General features: G+C 40.5%; 1 protein-coding gene across 1 annotated transcript; it reads right to left on the bottom strand.

Moving 5' to 3' along the window:
- Positions 1-1253: 1253 nt before the first annotated feature.
- On the bottom strand, positions 1254-17287 carry LOC147666169 (G2/M phase-specific E3 ubiquitin-protein ligase-like). Its single transcript, XM_086949248.1, has 7 exons — positions 17141-17287; positions 15720-15940; positions 14075-14176; positions 13671-13984; positions 10167-10348; positions 5499-5671; positions 1254-1476 (listed from the first exon to the last, which is right to left on the bottom strand). Exons 1-7 carry the CDS (start codon positions 17285-17287, stop codon positions 1254-1256), a joined length of 1362 nt encoding a protein of 453 aa, XP_086805374.1.
- Positions 17288-23604: the final 6317 nt, after the last annotated feature.

Here is a 23604-nt window from a genome sequence, read left to right as displayed (position 1 = left end):
AATTTGCCATGATGAAGACAGGAAGGGAAAGAAATGTGCTATTATCAAGGCACAGAGACCTGCCCTGTGGCTATGAGGTGATTTCACAGAAGTCCAATGCCCTTGCATTTCGTATGCTGCCACAAGACTCTCACCTTCCCCGACTACAGCATGATCAATCCTTTGTATCCCACAGTCCATGTTTTTTTTAAATTCTTCATAGGATTTTGAAAGGGGGAGGCGCAACACATTTCCACAGGTGTTTGCCTCTGGAAACATAGACATTTCGACTTGGCCATCGCATGCATGCATAAAGTCTATTGATGGCTGAGGATTAAAGCCAAGTGGTGGAACTGTGTTAGCACCAGTCACAAAACACAGAATGTCCTTTAATTTGGCTTCACATGCAAGCTCTAAAAGAAAAAAGAAATATGAGTCAAACTAGTAAAATTGTGATTACTGCAACGATTGTGATTTTTTTATTTCATCTGCTAAATGAATATTTCAGTAATGGTTGTTATGTGAATAATAAAACCCCTGCTGATTTGCTGTGCTTCATTTCACCAAAAAACTCCTCAAATCAAGATGATCTGTTGTTAACAACAGATAACACTTTGAGATCTGGTGTGAGAGTCTGTTACCATTTCCACAATCCTGCTCGCCTTCTCTCCCTTTAATAGAAGTCTTCCCATTGTTCAACATGGAGTAAGCATAGGTATTCCATGCTGCTAGACCTGCATCTGACACTATCTGAGTCTTCACACACACAAACCACTGTTTATATAAACAACTGCGACAAGCCAATAACCTTATCTTAAAGGCTTTGGGCTGGAGGTAGCTGCAATCTCCCCTGTGAAAAGGCTTTACTCTGTCAGAGACCCACACAGCAGACCCAACCATGCTCTATATTGATTTGTATTACTTTTCCTTGATGCAGTACATGAAGCATCATTCTAATGGGGTAGCTAACATTTTACTGCCAGGACACTACAATTAAGCCTGAACAACATTATTTAATAGACATATCTTACAAAATAAAGATTGAAATAAAGCAGGTATAGACTTTACAATTTTGGGTGCATTACCTTTTTTTTCTTATTATAGATTTTACTCTGTACAAATAAAACGGGTTGGTCTGTTCCTCCTTAACTGTCCTTCTCTACAATATCTTTCGGAAGTCTTTGACACCATGTTTGCCACAATAGGCTGGTTTAAATTATAGTTTCAACAGATGTGTCTCATCAATAGTTGAGCTGTAACATAATGAAAGAATTTCACTTGCCTTCACAATCTTGGAGGTAATCTCTCCAGTAACCAATGATATGTTCTTCCTGTAACCGGTGGTTACTGCCAGATGAACTGAATTGAATGTTAAACATTCCATTTATGATATTAGTGGTGATTTCGTGTTCCACCCAAATGAATGCCTCTTCAAAAAGTTGTTTATGAATTTCCATGGCCTGAAGTACTCCCAGAGTTTTTAACCCCTCCTTTAATCTGCAATAAAGAATAAAGAATACCTAATCATAAATAGTGAAACTATTGGTCAAATTATAATGTAAAAGTTATCATAAAATTAAGGTATGTCTATGACACATCTAAAAATCCTTCAGTGCCCTATGTTCGAGCTTCAGTCTAAATAGAAATATTTGAAGCTAGCTGTTGGAGACCACTGACAAAGGCAAATTCACTTTCTCCTGTGGTCTTGTGATGATTTCCTAGCAGCAAAGTAGCACATGACCTGCAGCTTTTTTTTAAAAAAAGTAACCAAACCCAGCATGCATATTAGTAGAGGACAAACCGTTGATTTTCAGATCTTTTTGGCAGCCAATTTTCGACTTCAAACTGTGGACCCTTTGGAGTGTGTGAATAGGACCTTAGAAACTGTGCTTGGACTTTTAGCAAGGCCTGGCCAACCCTGCATAATACATTGTTACTTTATGCATTAGATGAAAAGACCACCTGGTTTTCAGTCGTAAAATGGTGAATCATCTTACATTGATTCAGTATTTTTGAAGTGACACCTACAATACACTTCTTCCAAATATCAAATTTGTTTGGAGTCAGAAACCCATTTTAGGAATTTTTACAGACTGTTTTAATCCCTGGCCTTCGTTCTGCTGACAAGTGATAGTTAGTCATCCTGTCTACTGCTGGAAGGGGGACAAGTAGAAAATACCTCAGATGCAGGCTGCCTATGTCCGACCCTGGTAAGATGGCGCCCTGTGGCTGAGTAATGTAGAGGGCTCTCTGAGGCAGTCTGCAGGGGAGAGCCTGTTGATCATTAAAGGCGCTTGGTGGATTGAGGGGACAGATATTTAGCATGGCTGGGATCAGCAGTGACCTGAATTGGCTGAGCAAAGATATTGTGATGAGGCAAGACAGCATGGCGCAGTGATTGCCCTGAATTAAATCTACAAATTTGTGCCTGGCTGATGCTCCCCTGTAAACAGAACGTACACATTTTAATGAGGATATCAGCTTCTGGTGTTGGAGCACGGGTTTCCCCGTAAACACAAGTGCAGACTGGGGTCCGTTTTGTACACTGAACTCCCTGAGATTGCCGGACCGACAGGGGATAGCTAATCAGTGGAGAGTTAACACAGCGGTATTCGAATATAGAACCTCTTGCAAATAAGGAGCTTAAAATGCAAAAGGCTCCTGGGGCCAACTGCATTACAAGTGATTTCTTTAAGACACACCCACCGGTGTTGGTACCAGACTTCACAACCTTATTTAATAGTATCCCACAAAATAGCAAACTTTCAATAACAATGAGAGAAGCCCTACTTACAGTAACACCTAAACCAAAGAAATCTCACCAGCTCTGCTTCCTACAGACTGACACCCTTGTTAAATCTTGATGTTAAATTTTGCTCTGGAATTACAGCAGTAAAGCTGAATAGCTCTGTTTCACAGCACAGTCAGGATTTGTCTAATTAAGAGACATATGATAACAGCTGGTGGAAAAGGTCAACATAAATAAGATCCTGATCATATAGTGGCCTTGGACACAAGAAAGCTTTCGACTGGGTGGACTGGGTCTTTCTCACGGTTTGATCAAAGATTTATAGCATTGGTTTGGCTGAATTGCAATAATCCTATGTCCCAAATCCTAGTGAATTGCAGAAGAAAGAGAGGGTACCAATGGGTCGAGACAAGGAAGGGCCACCCACTCTCACTGCTTCTTTAAGCTCTAAGCATACAACCCTGTGAAGCACATTAGGGTCGACCGGGAGGTTGGAAGCATAACCTTTGGGCAGGAGATTCATAAAGCATTCTTGTTCGCTGATGATGTCCTCTAATCATTTACTGATCCCTCAAGATTTTTCCCTTGAATTCAACACCTTCTTACTCGCTTTGAGGGAGTATAAGGCTTCATTGTAAACACAGCAAAGTCAAGAATTTTCAGGCTTACACTATCTTTGGGCAAGGTTGAGTAACTAGCACTAAACACCCAGTACCAATGGACAAATAAGGCAGGCACATACCTGGGTGTTATATTAACTCCTAAGATTGAGGACCTTTAATAAGCTAACTTTCCAGCACTTCTTCAGGTTATATGAGAGGACTGTCGGAGGTGGTCCTCTCTGTACCTATCTTCATTGTGGAGGCTCAATTCCATTAAGATAAACTTAGTTTCTCTAGTCCTCTATCTTTTCCAGGCACATGCTATAATGGTCTACAGGAAACTGTTGGCATCCCTTAATCAGTTGAACAGTTGTTTTATTGGGCAGGCAGAGAGGGCTACACTCTCTGATAAACAGGCATAAATATACATGACTACCAAACCATGGGGGATGACTTGCCCTACCCGGACTTGCCCTTATACCACAGAGTAGCCCAAATGAGGGCGATAGTAAAGTGGTTGCTCTGACAAACACAGATGCCGAGAAGCATTGGTCACATATGGAAAGGGTGGTGATAGGATGCTACATTTGGGACCTGTTCTGGAAGTCAAAATCTGAATGCATATTTAAGCAACCCCCCCCCCCCCCACAAAGGCAACTTTCATAGTCTAGACATGGTTATTAAGAAATCTGCATTGACATCATTCCCCTCTCCACCCACGCCATTGATTTGAATACATCACTTAAACGGGCAATAGATCCAGGTCCCTTTATTAACCTGTAGGAGGGAGGGCTACCATACTATCTGTTAGGTTTCAGGGAAAAGATATACTTTTACTGTTGGAGCCTGCAATAGTAAATTTCTTGTAAATGTATAAGATTCACTCAATGATCTAATTGGTCTCTCCAACCCTGAACAAATTAGCAGCTTCCAGAGATTTAAAGATCTCCTTTCAGTTGAGATGTTTGTGCAGGAGGGACTAGGGTTAGGATCACCTTTCTAAATAATATGCTACTCACCTCAGTCCCAACTCATACTCTGCAAGAATTTTAAGATAACATTGAGGGCCTTAGTTAGATGGTACTGCTCCGGTCTACGCAATGGTGTAATTCCCAAAAAATCTTGCACACGCTAGCAGGAAGGGAAGCTCATTATCAGGTGATATTTGATTGAGATCTATATACTACTCAGTTTGAAAAATAAGCCAACACTCTTTGTTGGCAGTTTGTGGATTATTATGAGGCTTTAAACACATATGGTGATAAAGTCCTCATGTCACCCTTTTCTGGAAATCATTACAGAATTTAAAGTGATACTTGGATATACCAGGTTTTGCTTTGTTGGGACTATGATGTAACTTGTTAAAATATCAAACATTTGCTGATCAATTGAATATGTGGAATAGTTTGGGGTCAGATAAATCAAGGCAGCGGATCAGGATGAAGTTGACCCTCCACCAGTGTTAATGTGATATCTCAGACTATTCGGACAACTGTGAGACTGTTCAATGTCCTGGTGGATACATTTAGAAACGTTGAGGAAATTTGTGGCCTGCTAATCAAGTTTTTATTCATGGGGCTGCCATTACTTTTCTATCCCATACACATGCAAGCCCTGAATCTGTTACATTTTTAGAACTCTTTTTCGGATGCCAAGACTTGAATATGAGAAGTCCAATACCTCTGATGCTCTGCTTTGTATGCTGTTGCCCATTGTGACTATGAAAAGAAGGTTGTTGTTGCATAATTTCTTTTGCAATTTCTATTTGGGGAAGTTGGGGAGGTGGGAAGGCCTTTCTTTTGTTATTTCTTACTGTTTGTTTTCTTTATTTTGATTTGTGCTGCGTGGGCTGAACATATGGGATTGTTGGGATTCCTGTAATTTTGGTTAGCCTTCTATTTGTGCCCTCTGGAGGAAGGACTGCACAAGTTGTATTGTAAAATGCCAATAAAAAACTGAAACAAAGTAAATGTAAAATATATTTGAAACCCATGATGTGCTTGATTTCACAATCTGTGTTTGGGACATTTCTGACAGTGTGAATATGTATGATGCCATTAGGATGGACAGTGATTTATAGTAATTACTTTTTAAAAATGGACATGCATGTATTGCAAAGTCAAAATGATATTGTTTTATAATGCATATGCATATAAATATCACTGTACCTAACTAGTGAAGGAACAGTCCTCCCCACAATGTACCAATTGATGATATCTTCCAATAGTTCTTTTTTGTCATTCAGAGATTTTAATGGACGGAAGCAACCTGCCACACTTAGAATTGTGCTGTGTTTTTGAATCAGTCCTTGAAGAGTTTCAAGAGATGAAGCATCCTCAATCTATGGAAAAATTAAGATTGTTATATTTTGATTAAATAGTAACAAAAAATATGGCCATCTGCTAAATAAACATATTTGTTCAGTAAGTTGAATGTTTACAAAAGTTTAACAGTCAATGGACTAAAACAGTATCAACTGCTACTGTAGTTAATGCTACTGTAGTTTTACACTAGCTACACTCTCTCGCTGAATGGAACACCAACTGGGAAAGATTGTAAGAGAATTAGACAAAGATGACTAGCACAATGGCCTAATGTACCTGAATGTGTTTGGCAGTAGGTTTTTTTTTTAGTTCAATTGCAAAATTCCACACTGAGTGTATTAATCCTGAATACAGATATATAGGTCCTCTCCTATATCACATTGTTTGCAGAAACATGGTCAGGATGGCCTCTTCTATTATGTTATTAGTCAGTGTAGAAAATTGTAGCAATTCCAGGGAAGTCTCATGGAAGTGGTAGATGGTATGACCACCGGCGTAGCTAGGGGGGGGCGAGGGGGGCGGTCCGCCCCAGGCGGCACAATTTTTGAGGCGGCTGCGCCTGCGCGGCACTGGAGGACCGTTGCGGCCCCCTTTATAATTTATTTGGGAACAAGTGTCCCCAAATAAATTATAAAAGCGGCCGCGGCTGCAACGGGCCTCCAGTGCCGCGGACTTTTAAAAGTGCAAAGTCGCCGGGTAGAAGATTTAAAGAACAGGGAATGAATCATGCATGCGTCATGTTCTGCCGAGGAGTTTTTGACTTCCCTGACAAAAATGGGTGAATATTACTCTGTGGATCTCCAGTTAATCTTGGTCAGTAATATGTCGTGTGCCTTTAGAGTCATTCCGAGTGATTGTAGTTTATGTTGGTAGAACGTATTTTATTTATTTTGGCAGTCTGGTGCTTCCACGAGTTTAACTTTTTGGATCAGTGTGATCGTTAAAAAAGGAGCAGCCCGAATTTCCAGATAGAACTCCCAGGTTAGTAGAGAGCCGAGTTTTTTTTAGTACTGTGTGGTTTATATTTTACCCATTGACGAACCATGACAGGTATCTACATTCTATGTTCATTGTAGATCACTCCATTGATTCGCACGTTTTCAGGAGCGCTTTCAAAGTAAGATTTTAACTTCTCGTTAGTGGTTCAGTTTTCACAAGGCTCTTCGGTTTAAAGTTTGGTGACACTCGAACGTGTTTTTTTAATTTATTCTTTGAAGTGTGCATCCAGCACTAAGAACCCTTATTTTCCACATTTCAAATTTCTTGAATGTGGCCTTTCGTTTTTTGAAGTGTGCATTCAGACTGATAACTGAGCAAAGATGCAGTGTTCACAAATGCAATAGTTCTGGCTTGTAAGTATGATGTTACTTGTTGTATCATATATCTGGATGCAATGACAGAACCAGCAAAATACAAGTCGGGCAGCACACTATGCGAAACACAGATTTTTAGCTTACATGTTTTTAAGCCACGCACTTAATTACATTAACTACGCCCTTTTGAGAGACCCCCCAGTTAAAGCCCACTTAAAGCCCTATTAGTTTATAATCTAAACGAAGTAAAGGGAAAACATGTTTGCCCTGTTTGGCACTTCTAATTGGAGTGAAACATGAAGTAAAGGGTGCAAGAATATTCAGTGAATTTACAAATTTCTTAAGTATCATAATTTCAGGTTTGAATAACCTAAAGGGGGATGTTTGACTTCCACTGGTATAGTTTTAGTAATAGTATATGCATATTTCCCTCCCTAGGCCAGGACAAATAATTAATAAACATGATAGATCTGGAAGAGAAAATTATCCTGAAATTTCCAAAGGTAACAATTCTCTTGTTAGGAGACTTCGATGCAAACATTTCCAGCCAACCCATGTGAGACAACTTCCAATCAGAAACTAGAAATTCCCTGGGTATTTTTTTTCCAGATCCTAACATCAAACCTGGGATATGTTAAAGGTAGAAAACTGGGCACAAACCTGGAAAGTCTGCGGATGACCATAATAAATGGGAGAATCAACGGAGACCAGCTGGCAAAATAAGCCTTTGATAATGGGAAGTCATGTTCACTTATTGACTGCACCATAATTTCATCTTTATATCTTGACACTGTAAAAGATCATGAAATTGGAAAATTACGAGGAAGTGACCATAAGCCCCATCGCTGAACGTTTCTTCAAAAAAAAGGAGGGTGTTGGCAGAATAGCTATTCAATACAGTGGAAGAAGAAATGGCAGATCATATGAACACTAAGCCTAAAAACCCAAAGGATAAAAAAAAATCTGCGACCAATTGAGAACATATCAAGGTAAAACCCCTAGGGCAATATTAGAGGAATACAAAAGATTAGTTTACTCAGTGAGAGATACTGCATCTAAGGCCTTAAATGATGGAAAAGGCTCAAGGGTAAACAATGGTCAGCTAGGCACAACGCACAGACAGAGATAAATAAACGATAAGGGAGGCTTTTAAATTGAGTGTAGCCAACAGAAAAGCCATAATCAAACTATACAGGAAGGGGTTTAGAAAGTAGATAAGTAAGACTACCTGGACAGAGAAAGACACAGCCTGGTCCAAGGTTATAACAGATTTACGTAAAGGAAGATCTAAGTGTTTCTGGGACACTGTGCGTAAACTTTTGGGATCAATGAGTAAACCAGTAGCAACTCTTGTGACTGAGGAAGAATGGGTCATAAGAGAGCTATGTAAGGATAAAGAGTCCAATAAGAGTGTAGCCCTCATGGAGATCCCCTTAATTCAAATGGACAACATAGAACGTATTTGGAGTATCTCTCATGAATCCAATGGTGATAGAACTTAAATAGTTTGCAGGCACAAGGCATAGTTGGATTATCTGCTGATGTACAAAAGCTTAACCCAAACCTGTGGGCCGAAGTGTTGACCCCAGTGTTTGAAGCTGAAATAAGAGGTCAAGAAATTCCAGAATACTGGAATGGAAGCATACAGGTCCTGAGTAAAAAAAAAAGTCCCTCAAGAGTTACAAAGAGCTACCGCATGAGCACCCTGTTGGAAATACCAAGCAAAATCTAAGTTCGATACCTATTACAATCACTAGATACATGAGCTGTCGAGGAGGGAGTGTGCCCGAAGGCACAGTTAGGCTTTAGGAGAGGATATTCAACGGCGGAAGGTTTCCTGATATTGAAATTGCTGGCCAAAGAATATGCCTTTAGATGAAAACAGACCCTCTATGTCTCATATATAGACTTACCTACAGCATACAACACCATTAACCGTGCCCTCCTTTGGGGAAAAATACAAATAGGAGTGTATATATATATATATAAATATATCTATCAGTTGTTAAAATTGATCATTCAACTTCATGAGGGTCATGGATGAGAATTAAATTGGGCAGGAACTGAGCTTTATCAAGAAAAATACACAAACCAAATAACTTAAGGCAAAGGTGTATATTAAACCCACTCCTTTTCTCCATATATTACGCAGATGAATTTACAACACACTTCACTGACATGAAGCACGTTAAGTGTGATTGTCAGCTGCTAAAATACAAGTGAAATACATCCATATTAAAGGAAGTAGATGTACATAGATGAGTCTTGAGCAAACCAAGTAGGCTGCATTATGCAGCTAAACTTACACGAGATGCTTTAGGTGTGTCTATTTAAATATATTGCCAAAATAATACCACACATTATGACTAAATGATACATTAGAGAAGATGGTTCCCTGAACAGTGTCATGTATGTGCATGTTTGCATTGTGCTCTCTGATGGATGTCACATGAGGTTTTTCTGAGTCCCCGGATAGATCATGCAGTCTGTGTGTTCTCTTTTGTACTGGCAGTCACCGGTATATTCAACTGTCTAGCCTTTGACTGTGTCAGGTATGTTCATGTAACTTGCATGATCGAGGTAACTATTAGCGGCAATACTACGTGTCTCTCGGACATCTTTCTAGTGCTCGCCATCCTTTTTCCCCAGCACCCCTCCTCCCCCCAAGGGGCGGCAATCTGAGGGATAGCCCCGGGCGCCACAAGCTCTAGCTACGCCCAGACTCTAGTTATGTGTCTGAAACTTTGTCTTCTTGTAATGTGAAGACTCTGACATATCAAGAACATATCACATACTTTTGATTTGGTGGTATCACCAAGAAATATAGATCAACATCAGGTTAACAGGAGGACGTTCTTGATTGATTACTGATGCAAGAATGTGGATTTGTGTATGGCAGTTGAGAGAGTAGCACATACGTAGAGGTTGCTCTGGAAACTTTAAAAAAGTGTGGAGGACCGGGAATAGACATTCAGGATTGACCCAATTCCAAATAGATGAGTGTCATTTCTTTTCATATTCGTTTATAGTACATATGGCAATTATACATAAATCTAAGGTACATGAATATCTATTAACCCCAACATTAAACGCAAATGATTTGCATGTTTTTGACTAATAGACCCACAACTATGTGAAAACAAAATAATAAATATTGATAAACATTCATCAGCACAAATGTTTACTATATATTGCTTACCTCTTGCAACATGTCTTGTGTATCCGGATCTACCACATCTACCAAACTGCAATTCACATTTTTTGCATCAGAAACTAAACATTGATACAAAACAGGCGACACAAAATTTGGAGCAGTCCCCCCGTGAACTAAGGAAACGGCCAGGGCTTGCCCAGCAAGGTAATAGTCATCATTTCGCATACCTTAAACAAGAAAAAATGAATTAAATGTATTGCGTTCTGCTTATCTATAAAACATTTATTATATATCTCTGAAACTAAATTTATTGCATAAAATCTAGAAAACATTATTCAAGAATCCACAGCCTGATTCACGAAGGTACACGTGCAGTAAAGTCAAGCATGCAGAGTTTCGGCATTTGTGGCGGAGCCTTTACACACGGGGCTTAATCATTGTACTTGGGACATAGTCTCCGTACTCAGTGCAGAATCTCCACACTGAAGTTCAAAACACCTGACTCACAACAGTAACTTTATAAATCAGGACCCCAGTTCAAGACTACGCACTCTTAACAGTAACTTTATAAATCAGGACCCCAATGTATTTTTGAGAGAACAAGAGTTTTAGACGGATGGCCTGATTACAAGTTTACCTTTTACTTTAGGCACCTGATAAATAATTTTACCATAGGGTACATTAAATATTGGTTGTGATAAATAACACTTATTACTAGTTTGAGGAGAATAGCATGCAGATCTTGGTGTTTAAAACACCAAAATCTGCATGGTATAGTAAATACCCTTTCGACAGGTTTTGCATGATAAAATTTAACGACATTTGAGGTTATTTTTTATATCCAGTAATGAAAAATGCAAGATCCTGAAGAAAGACCGCTCCACCCGCCCCACTCACCAGCATCCACAAAAGCTCCCTCTGCATGACAACCACTGACTCGGATGATGCCTCGCCCACATAGAACACATCCACTTCCAGACCAACCCCAAAATGAACCTCAGCGGAACCGTCGCCTACAGACTGCCTGGCCCCATGTTCCATTCACCAATGTCATTGCTAACCCCATCACATCCCACGCACTTGCCTCCACAGACTACATTCTACTTGGAGAACTAAACTTCCACCTGAATAACCACCACAACCCCAACACCACCGTGCTCCTAGAGAACCTCAGCAACATAGGACTGCAGCAACTTATCTCTGCCCCCACTCACACAACAGGACACACACTTGACCCTGTCTACGCAGGAGGAAATAGCATCTTCCTCTGTCACATCATGGAACTGCTCTGGGCTGACCACCATTGCATCCACTTCTCCTTTAGAAAACGCACCATACACAAGCACACGCGTCGCCTCCCATGCACAATCTGCAACCTCCACCAATTGATCGCCAACTGAACCAACACACTCGCTCCCCTCCAGAAGACTACAAGACGACACAAAAAGAAAGCAAACTGGTTCACCACAGCACTCCAAGAATCCAAGCATGCCTGCTGTCGACTGGAAAATACATGGAGAAACAGCAAAACTCCGGAAACACGCATCCCCTACAAAACAGCCACCACGGCATACCACAAACTCATCAAATCCACAAAGAAGAATTTCCTCAAAGACAGAATACTCTCCAACACCTACAACTCCAAGGACCTCTTCTCCATCATACAGGAATTTGACAAACCCAACAGCGAAACAGACGCCCCTCACTCCCAAGACCTCTGCAATAGACTCAGATCCTTCTTTCATCTCAAGATCAAGACGCTCTATTACAACTTGGACGACCAAGACCTCTGCACTGCCTCAACCCCCACCCCCAGCAATGTCACCCAACAGACCCCTGCCTGCCACACATCTTACTCAGGGCTGCCACAGCCATCGCATCCGAGCTACATTGAACCATCAACTGCTCCATTGTGACCGTCACATTCCCCGACAACTGGAAGCGCACCTAAGTCAACCCCCTCCAAATTAAATCCTCGCAGACCCGGCGGACCGCAAGAACTTCATGCCCATCTTGCTGCTTCCTTTCGCAGCCAAGGTCATCGGAAAGGCCACCACCACCCAGCTAACATACTTCATTGAAGCCAACAACATAAAAGACATCTCCCATTCCGGATTCTGCAGCAACCACAGCACCAAGACCACCCTCCTCGCCGCCACAGATGACATGTGCGCACTCCTTGACCAGGGCCAAACGGAAGCCCTCATCCTCCTGGACCTATCAGTAGCCTTCGACTCTGTCTCCCACCGCATACTAAACCACCAGACTCCACGACGCCAGCATTCAAGGAAAAGCCTTAGACTGAATCCGCTCATTCCTCATGGACAGAACACAGAGAATAAGACTTCTTTATTTCCTATCACAACCAACAGAGACCAGATGCGGAGTACCCCAAGGATCCGGCCTCAGCCCCACCATCTTCAAAGTATACATGGCGCCCCTTGCAGGCATCATCAGAAACCATGGGTTCAACATCGTCCCGCTACGCATTCGACACCCAACCCATTCTCTCCCTCACCAAGGAACCCGACATTACCAGGCACAACTTCCAATAAGGGATGAAAGCTGGCAAAGTTAAATTCCTTGGAGGATGATTGTTGGGGACATGAAGTAATAACCCAGATTAAATGTCTCCACCTCGTGCTTATATATGTAGTACCTTATTAAAAGGTACAACTCATTCCTGCCCAAAGAGATTCACAACATGGTGTTTAACCAGGATTAGAATATTACATACAATTTTGGGACCTTCCAGATGTTTCTTTCTTTTAGCTGCAACATATTCCGAACTTTACCATAAGTAAGGTGCTGTACCCAAAAAGGTCTGCTTTCTCAAACCTCCTAGAAGATGTCTTGATGGGCTCCAGTGGAGGAAAGAGTCTATTCTGAGAACTTGTTTTTTAAGATCTGCATCTACAATGGACTGGAATTTCTATGCACAACAAAAACTCCTACGTTTATGACCCGGCCAGTGTCTCAAGTCCCATGTATCAAACTAATTCACGCAGTGGGTTATTGCCTTTGATATATGGGCCTATGTTTCCAAATATGCAGGATGAATCTGTACAGTTTGGGTGTTTAATTCATACACACTGCTGCCCCTGAGCATCAACTAAGATTACCTAATGCAGATTCTCTAAAGTTAACCCTTATTTGAAGTACTTGTCAGAGACCTTTTCTCTCAATTGATAACAGTAACTACTGCAGGAAAACCTTAGCCCCTGATTTAATACAAAGTAAACATAAAATATATAATGGAGTACATGCTAGCAAGTTTGTTTTACAGGCTGCAAGGGATATATTCAGTGGGTGGAATTTAAATCAGTCTGCTCTTGCTGCATAAATGAATAGTATAGTTCAGTATTCCTTTCGCTATTCCCCTTTTAGTAAAAATTCTTTGAGAATGCCTGATCAGTGGTATCAAACAAACTTTGAAGAAGTCAGTAAGTAATATATTATAAACATTATTTACACTTTTAATAATTATTCTTTCGCTCCTATAGAATTTGAGCAGTTTAGAAAGGTTGGATTATAATAAATGTAAGGTACCTTGGGCATCACAACTGAGTGTCTTCCTGTTTTCGGGTCCCTCGAAGAGTTTGCTGTGCTGTAAATGATGCATTAACAATCGCAAAAATTCCCTTGTTGGGCCGCCAAAATCAACAGCTCCTTCAGAGTTACCAGAGGAATCAGTAAACATAACAGATATACGGTTGGTTGCTTTATAGGTTTTGCGAAGGAATGCACGACGTGCTCCATCCCAAATGTTTCGCCGATTTATGTTGAACTTGCATGTCTTTTCAGAGTCAATTTGTAAAGCAAGGTTTGATAGTAGATCCTTCAACGTTATATCATCGCTCTCACTGAAATACAGGAAATAAATAAAGCTAACCTATCAAATGTATTCGTTAAAAATTAAACGTATAAATCAGAATTAAAACTTATAAAATTACCTTTCGTGCGCCTCATTTTTTTCAGCAATATTTATATTTGAGGTATCAAACTCTTCATCATCAGGAATGTGCACATTATCAACCAACAGTTCAGTGTAACATCTAAAACAGTAAGAATATTGTCAACTATTACTATGTTAAAAAAACAATCAAAGTATCATCCTATGCCTTCCTGTTACAAGTCACCTTTATACATGACTTATAGGGCAACATGTATGAAAGTTAGAAATAGCCATTTGCCAATTGCGATTCCCTGTGAATCACAATTTGGAAATCGCTATTCCTAATGTATGGACGTCTTCTGAGTTTAATTACTGATTTGAGTGGGTTGAGGTAGGTCACAATTTGCAACCCATTAGGAATCGTAGTCATCACAGGGATGGTGGCCTGTTGGGGTCAGCAGGTAACCATGACTGTGATTGCATTTAAATAAAGAAACTATTGTTTTTTTCTAAATGCAGCCCATTTTCCTTAAAGGAAACCATGACGAGTTAAAAAAAGAAATAAATGAAACTTGGAAGTTTCAGTTTTTAAGAGCAGGCCAGTGGCCCCTTGAATATTTTTCAACCATTCTCAGAGGTGAAGTTGTATCTTGGGGAACTCTTCACATTTGTGAATGGGTTACCAATTGGTGGTAAATTGATAATGTTTTTGCCACCGTATTTCAGTCGCAAAACATTTGTAAATACCATTCCAATTTTGTGTTAAGAAGGGATGCCATCCTCATGCCCCTTCCTAAAACAGAATCACAGAACCCAAATTGAGATTCCATAAAAGCGTTTTTGCTGACACAAATTGCCTGATGCTGTGAATAGGGACATTTGTTCCTAGGTTTGGATTACTAACGTTTTACCAAATTAAGCAATAATCATCACTAGAGAACTCATCTAATTTGTGCACACAAGGTATGATCATGTAACCAACCTGAGTATGTTTAATGATTAATTATGCTTAATTGTGTAAGCCAATTACTTTAGACTTGTAGAAATCGCCAGTCTTGTTTTTGCCCTACACATTTATTTAGCATAGTAGTGCAGATTACAATTTCACAATCAATGCATTTTAATAGACAGAAGATGGGTTAGTGGTAGCATATAGTTAGGATCCATACAATATGTAAAACAAGAACAAACTACTAGCGCCATGCCACACACCAAGGGTGTTATAGTTCAGAAGTACATACCTGTGGTACTCCATATTGACTACTAGGCACCTAGAAATTTGGTTTTACATCTTTTAAATTATGCATGTTGTCATTCTGTCTGCATGCTAAAATGCCATGGCCACCATACTACATTATGCCACTCAACTACTGCTTGGAATTGTACATTTTACATTGTTGTATTCCTGCATCATTTAAGTGACTGCTGACATACCATTACCTGCCTTGATATACTATTTTTTCTTTAAAAGTATTTGACCACTTCAGATGCATTGTACATTAACTGCATGATCCAATAGCCTTACATCACGGGAAAGAGCTGGGAAAACAGTTCTTCATGGTCCTGCATTACTGGGCTGCTCCTGACAAAACTTGCAAGAGAATTGCTTTTTTTATGAAAGCCAAATACTTTCGAACTGATATAACAATATTGAAAAAACAAGCAAATCTCAAATTGAGTATCTGGGTTGAGAAAAGCAGTACCGATAATGGTCATCAAATCCTTCTCTAATGAGAGTGGGAGAGGGCGATATCTGAAATGTATGTTCTTCTGTCGTGTTAGCAGAAATTGGATTTGCTGTAATGTTGCCGACTTTCAATGGATCTGAACTACTCAGGTATTCAGTTTCAGCAGAATTATTGCTGAAAGGTTCTTCGCTTTCCAGCCACATCACCATGTCCGTTTTTTCATCTATGCCTTTATCCTATAAAAACATCAATGGCACATCACATGAATCTTGAAGATATACAAGAAATGTTAGTAATCAAACAATTTACAAATAGCCAGTGTGTAGTAGCCAGGCAAAAACTACTCCTTCAGGACAGCATCACACAAGCATTTCCACCGGCAGCTGACCATACACAAGTCCTACTCCTATAAGGTGGTTTAAAGTACTGCCTACCAGATCATCCATAGCACAACTCCATATTTTTCAAATGTAAATTCCGACATTACATATGTAATAGAACTCTCAGCTCAAGGCACTTACCATTTACTGACCATCTTGTACTTACTGGAGACTTGAAAACATGGGACCACTTCTTTTCTTCGCACTTAATATATGAAACATAGTCAAATGTAATTGAGGAAGGCAATAATAACCAGACTATTCTGAAACAGATCCCATCCTTTCATTTAAAGTAAAGCCAGCACACCTGCATTCCAAGTAGAATCTGACCCACTCACAAGACATTAGGCATGAACACAGGCAAATGTATTTCTCATTATTCTTTTCTGACCTTCCTGTAAGAGGAAGTTCAGAATCAGCACAAGATGGTAAGAATACTTCTCTGGTCATCACCCACTATTCCAAAGCTCTTACCATACAGGCTACCAACTTAACCCTTTTGTAGATTTCTGTATTTTACTAAATAACCATACCTGTGTTGATGCGCATTTGTTTTTCATTCAACCCTAACTCCATGACTTTGGTCAAATTCCCCTCTACATCTTATACACACACAGAAATTAACTCAATAACACATTCTGTATAAGCAATCAATTGTTCACATTTGTTGGCAGTCTCTCCATATAGAGTAAGAGAGAACCGCATAGGATGGTGATACATAGCTATATGAATATAGTTAAATATTGCACTGTGCTGTTTAACGCACAAATTAAAACAAAGTGGATCCAATTGAATGATAATATAAAGTATAGTTGTATACTCTGATCTAAATAAGTAATGTTCCTCCTTTTTATTTTTGGTAACATAGTACAGTATTTTACTTCCGGCTTTAGATAGATATTGCTACGCTATAAAACATAATTTTATATCTAACTGCACTAGAAAGAACATGCAAAATGTTATGGGAATATGGAAATGCATGCATATTTATTAATAGATGTTCCCAATTCCTTTCAAAAGAAACCACAGAGCGTAATTTATGCAAGTATTACTTACAGGCACCTGTGAATCAGGAAGTTGAAGAATTTGCCTTGATGGCTGTAAATAGACTGATTTCCGTTTGAAGAGTCTTGAGATTATAAGACTTGACAGACTCTGTTTGTCCATTAGCAATGGCTGCACTAATTTGTTATGGCATGGCATAAGAAGTTTTATGCTATAAAAACAAAAAGTGGAGTGTTAGTTTAACTACACATGAACTTTTAAAATTATACATTTAAACATATCTCAAAATATCAGAAATGCTAAATCTGTATCACTCAGAATATCATCCAAGAAGGGAGAAGTAAGCCTGTTTGTCAACAAGCTGACCAACTTTTAGCAATGCTGACAATCTGTTATACTTGTCAGCCTTTGAGTGGTCTTTCCCCATACTTTTTGCTTCTTTACATCCACTTATTAATGATTGTTTGTGTTGGACTTAGGACTCTGACCACTGCTTACCAGTGCTAAAGTGTGCCTGTGCTTCTGCCATAAACCTGGTTTATCCACAATTGATATATTTAATTGTATTGTAGGCGCATTAAAATGGTATTCTATATACCCAGGGCCTGTAAATTTAATGCTACTAGAGGGCCTATGTTTTTTATAAACAAGGGAACCCCACTTAGTAGAACCTGGGGTGAAATGATGCTTTTTCAGTCACAATGGTTCAGTTTTTGGCCTGATTAGGTCCTAGAGGACAGGTATGGGTAGCGAGTATTCAATAAACGCTAGGGAGCAAGGACTGTAGGTATAGGTAGAAAAAGTTATTTATTTTTTTTATTTATATACTAGAGGGCCTATAGCACTGATTGTGCAACTCACTCAAGTAACCTATCAGACCTGTCTTAGGCTGCCACTGCAGGGCTTGCGTGTGCAGTTTACTGCCACTCCGACTTGGCATTTAAAATTCAAGCCTTAAATATCCTTTTTACTACAAATATGTCACCCCTACGATAGGCCCTAGGTGGCCCATAGACTTGTAACAAAACTCTGTCAGAAGGACTGCCGTGAGGCTTCAAGGACTGTCACTGTTCTGGACCGCTGATCCTGAAAACCTGCTTTTCTGCTGTACTGCCCTTCTGCCTGTTGCTCACTGGCCCTGCTGAGTGACAGCTGGACTCTGCCTTGCGACCAAAGTGTTCTCCAAGGGCTTATTTGATTTCCTCCTGTTGCTTGCGACTCAGCGATATCAAAGTATATAAACTTGCTCCTCTGCCTGGTCCATTGGAAGTGGAGCCAGATACTTGCTCCAGAGAAATGAACCATCCTTAGCTTGTATGAAGCAGAACCCAATGCATCGTAATTGTGACAGGAGTAGAATCGGCAGATTACATCAGAACCAATGCAACGCCTGTGCACACTGATGTTCGGAACATCGCACTAAAAAACAAAGCATCTCATTTTCGGCACTTCGTCTTCGTAACCGACGCATCGCCACCAATGGGGGATCAAGATGGTGCTCCCCTGCGCTCCGCATCTCGCTGTTGCGCCTAGGATCAATGTACTATGTTCACTGGACCTGCATGGCTCTTGTCTCTGGTCTCTGATTGGTGCATATTGCTTGTAAAGGCTAGTCCTCTTTTTATTCTTTATAAATTCATAACTCCACTTCTACTCTTTCAATTTATGTTGGTTTGTTCTAGATTCATTTATAATATTATTGCCTGTTTTTCGAAACCTGCGTGTGGTATTTTTGTGTTGTTTTCATAGTGTTATTGTGTGTTGTGTAGCAGAAATACTGTACACATTGACTATTTTGATTCGCCTGACTGTTCTGTGCCAACCTACAAGAGGTTGAGCACAGGTAATCTTTTAGTGTGTATCTGAGATACCCTTAATAGGATTGAGGGTTCCTGTTTAGACATGGTGCATGCCTTTGCCAACCAGAAACCCAGGGTCTTATTTACTAGTTCCTTGTGGCACAACTGCGCTGCCAAAGCATCACTTTGTGACCTTCCAGAGGCGCCAAGTGCAGATCTAGATCTACAAGGCCATTAGAAGCCACTTTACATGGCTTTTCATGGCTTTGTAGATATGGAGTAAAGCAAAGAAGTGCAAGTTCTGGCCTTGCCTTATTCTGTGTCAAAGAGGCAGTCTATTCTCTAGAGCATGCGTAATGAGGAGAAATGTTTACATTTCTCATGCTTTGCACTTTGCATCTGTGCTGCATTCTGCAGCAAACATAGAACAAGAAAAATGCCTATAATGATCGTTTTTATGCAGAAAAGTGCCCCTTTCAGCACAAAACCAATCACGCCAACAACGCAGACACTCTTGCAACATGATGTGAGGGTGCCTGCGTTGGTTTATGGGTGGATATTGTGTGCCGGCGTGGTCTGAAAGGACAGTAAATGTACTGCTTCTTGTATATACCGGGCATTTCCTGCCCTTTCGAATTAGCGTAGGGCAGTGCAGAAAAATGACTTGCGGCACTGCCCAACTCCAAATCTAAAAATATGCCCCACAGTTTCCAACACCATCTATATAGTGGATGGGAGGTAGCGCTGTGGATAAGAATTGAACAGATGGAACTTCTTATCTTACAGCATTCTAATTGTCACTATATTGATTGTACAATGTGCTATGCTTTTCCTTCACGACAGTGGTCCTGATTCTTCCGGAACTGAATGTAGTGAATATAAGCATCTATATGTTAGACTACTAGCACAATTATTGAATTATTTGTACTCCTACTTTTAAGAATATCACTCCATTAACTATTGTGATATGTGTAAAAGAAAGGTTTTTTTATTGACACCTGCAGTTAGTTTCCTTGCCCTGTCTATCTGACCATTGACACTCATTATTTCTTAAATTTTTCTGTATTCATTTTCCATATACATAACCAAAAATCTCTTAATACATAGAAAGTATATGGTTTTAATTTACAAAATAGATTTAATGCAAGACTGTTACCTAATTAAGTGGAAATAGATGACAATTCCATATACAACTTGCTGATCTTTTAAAAATAGTATTGCATAAAAATATACAAAATTAAAATTGTCAATTTTGGGGCTAAAAGCCACATGGAGTTGGTCCTGCACCTCATGGTTAGTCCATAATTTGTTAAATTCAAAAGTTGTGATGATATGTCCACTCTCATAAAGAAATTGCTTTGTTCCTTGCTTCACAACAATCTCATCGTGAGGTCCAGATAAAAGAATTACTTCCTTAGTGAATGTAGGAGGCCCACGAAAATGCCTGAAATGCAAAGTCATGTCCAGATGTCAATTATATATTTAGAAATTGAATATAATTCTACACTATGTACTATGCCACAATTCAAGAACCAGTTGATGTGAAGTACAAAGAAAAAACTCTCCTTAGATCAGAAAAAAAGAACATTTGATTGGCACAATGGTCTTGAAAGAGCAAAGCGTTCATAAAGCATAAAATAACAAGTTTAAGATCTTATTTTTAGAACTGTTACACCACCTTTAGCCCAATCATGGTGCGTGTTTATTGAGTAAACCATTTTTAAGGAGTTCTTGGACTGTGCTCATCATTTCTTTCTCTCTCTATCTCTCTATATATAATCTTCTCATTGCCCCTTCTGGAACTGTGGGACCCATGGGAAGTGGCGTGCATGAACCATTGTGCTACATCCTGAGAGTGCCCTTCCCTGAGTTTTGCAATATATATATACATGTTCGTTCTTGTTCGACTGAGCTACGCCTTAGGCAACATGTGGAACCTAGTTTCCATAGGAAAAGCTTTTTTTTTTACTAATAACTTTGACCGTGTTTGACAAATCATCACAACATTTCTAAAACTAGTTGACCACTCACTTCAGCAGCTGTTTGAAAAGTTTCAGACAAATTCATCTTGTGTGGCGCAAGAAAAAGAGAGGGTCCCAAAACGTGTTTTCACATGCAATTTCCCATAGTGATTTTGAACACGACTACAGCCTGAACTGCTGAACAGAATTACACCAAATTTTGCAGAAAGCTAGATCTTGGTCCAGAAAGATCTTATTTTTGCTATTTGGTGGAAATCTGTTCTGTGGTTTTAAAGTAAATCCTTATTCTTTTTTATTCTGTATATGTAGGGACATGGAGGGTCTGCGTATCCAGCAGATCTCATGGTAAGATTTGATTGGCTGCCACTACTTCAACCAGGAAGTAGTGACAGCCATTTTAGGACCCTGGATTATGACATGCGCCTTTGCAATGGTTTGCTAGTTACCCCACATATTACATCAATCATGGCATCTTCTATTAAATCATTGACAATAGCAGTGAAACATTTGCTGTAAAAAAAGTATTGATGACAAAAGTGTGCATGGTGGGGACGAAAGCTATAGTTTCTTTAGGGCATGAGTTATAGTAACTAGAGATAACTTGAACTATAACTGCTGAATATGTATGGTTTACAGTGCGTAAAATTGTGAACTGAACAGTAACACCCCTGTAACCTTTCCCTTTTTAGTGAATTTCTACTTTTTGTCTACTTTGTAACTATAGCGTCCCTGTAACCTTTGGTTTTCTCAGTGATAGATATATATATATATATATATATATATATATCTTCAAAAAAGTCTCTCCAGTTTAAGGACGCTACTTCACAGGCAGGTTGGTTCACAAACCCTTTATTTCGGGAAACTGCACACAACGTCCGATTACAACATTTCCCCAACGCGTTTCAAAGCAAACCAGCTTCTTCCTCAGGGGGGCAGCATCCGGTGAGTCACAGCGTCACATTTATTCATTTCCCTATAATGCATGCTAATCTCTGGTGATGCATGCTGGTAGATGTGACCAATTCATCCCCTCCATTAGGGTCCGTGTTTTTCACCAGCAATTTTGAGCTGCTTTTTTGAATCCATTTCCCAACCCTCCAATGGGCTCCGGACGTGCGGTGCATTTCCCTATTCAAAGCTGCCTCCACTGTTATTCACGGCCAACAATTGTGCCGGCTGTGCAGACCTGCTTCACCGCTGCTCGCAGGCGGTGCATCCTCCGCGGCTGAGAATGCCGCGATAAATTCTTCAAGAATGTCAAGGGCAGTGCGGTGAACGCCAAAGACCGACTTTGGTAATGGACCACAGGGAGCTTTGAAAATGAGCTCTCAGTGGCACAACGGACTCTTTGTGTTAAAATTGAAACTGAAAAACATTTCCTTTCAGCCTGGGAACCATTACAGACTACAAAGACCAGGAGTCTCAGCAGCCATTGGGGGCGTGTCAAAACGGAAAAAGTATGAAAGCATGGTTTCCATCAGCTGAAAGGACAAGGACTCACGGCGCACCTTTGAAAAAGCTCGAAGGTCGAGCAAAACATGTCAGGGCTGCCGGGTGAGAGAAAGTACTTTTAATAAAAACACAAAGGCTCCGCTGTTGGTGTGCGGCTTACTTTCTTTCTTTGTGGAAGATGTTGGGGAATATGTAACGGCGTGGTTCTGCCGTAAAGCGACGCACCTCCAGCAAAGAGCGCCATGCCTGCCCGAAGGGAACCGCAGGTGGAGTTACAGAAATGTCAAGGGCAGTGCGGTGAACGCCAAAGACCGACTTTGGTAATGGACCACAGGGAGCTTTGAAAATGAGCTCTCAGTGGCACAACGGACTCTTTGTGTAAAAATTGAAACTGAAAAACATTTCCTTTCAGCCTGGGAACCATTACAGACTACAAAGACCAGGAGTCTCAGCAGCCATTGGGGGCGTGTCAAAACGGAAAAAGTATGAAAGCATGGTTTCCATCAGCTGAAAGGACAAGGACTCACGGCGCACCTTTGAAAAAGCTCGAAGGTCGAGCGAAACATGTCAGGACTGCCGGGTGAGAGAAAGTACTTTTAATAAAAACACAAAGGCTCCGCTGTTGGTGTGCGGCTTACTTTCTTTCTTTGTGGAAGATGTTGGGGAATATATATATATTCGGAGGGTTCATTAGCAGCACAGCTCTGTCTGACCCCGAGCAGTATCCACCAGGCAAGACTCAGAACATTGCATCCTGGTACCGGTAGTCGCCGTGCATAAAGCGACGTACTAGGATAACTGCCATTGGTACTTACCCGGAGGGGCGGAGTAGAGCTCACACCTATTAGGAGGGGCGTGAGAAGTGCCGCCTCCTATCCTGCACACACCCGTGGCGCTGAGGAAGGCTTGAGAGAAGCTGAAATGCATTCGCCGTGAACGGATGATGTGAACTTTCCTTACCTGCAGCACGGGAATAAAATTTGCCTTCTCCTACTCCCCTGGTTGGCCTCTTCACTCTCGTCGTTTGAGGAGGTGATGTGTTTACATTTTGCAACACGGAATCCAGTGCCGCATTCAAGAGGCTCCCGTTTCTGCAAGCTGGCTCTGGTTCGACTGGACGCTACTTCGGTGGTTTTTGATGGAATCCGGGTTACCGGAACTGCCAGAGCTCGCCTCTTGACCTGGACGATATTGCTGGTAGTTTTGGGGTCATTGACTTCATGCTGGGCGAGGTATGATTCTCATCCTTGCTCCTGCCTCATTGACACCAGGTTCAGGAGGT

The sequence above is a fragment of the Lissotriton vulgaris genome, unplaced genomic scaffold (assembly GCF_964263255.1).
Source record: "Lissotriton vulgaris unplaced genomic scaffold, aLisVul1.2 SCAFFOLD_8344, whole genome shotgun sequence".
Lineage (NCBI taxonomy): Eukaryota > Metazoa > Chordata > Amphibia > Caudata > Salamandridae > Lissotriton > Lissotriton vulgaris.
The sequence above is the reverse complement of the archived record's forward strand: the minus strand, read 5'-3'. Positions and strand labels throughout refer to the sequence as shown.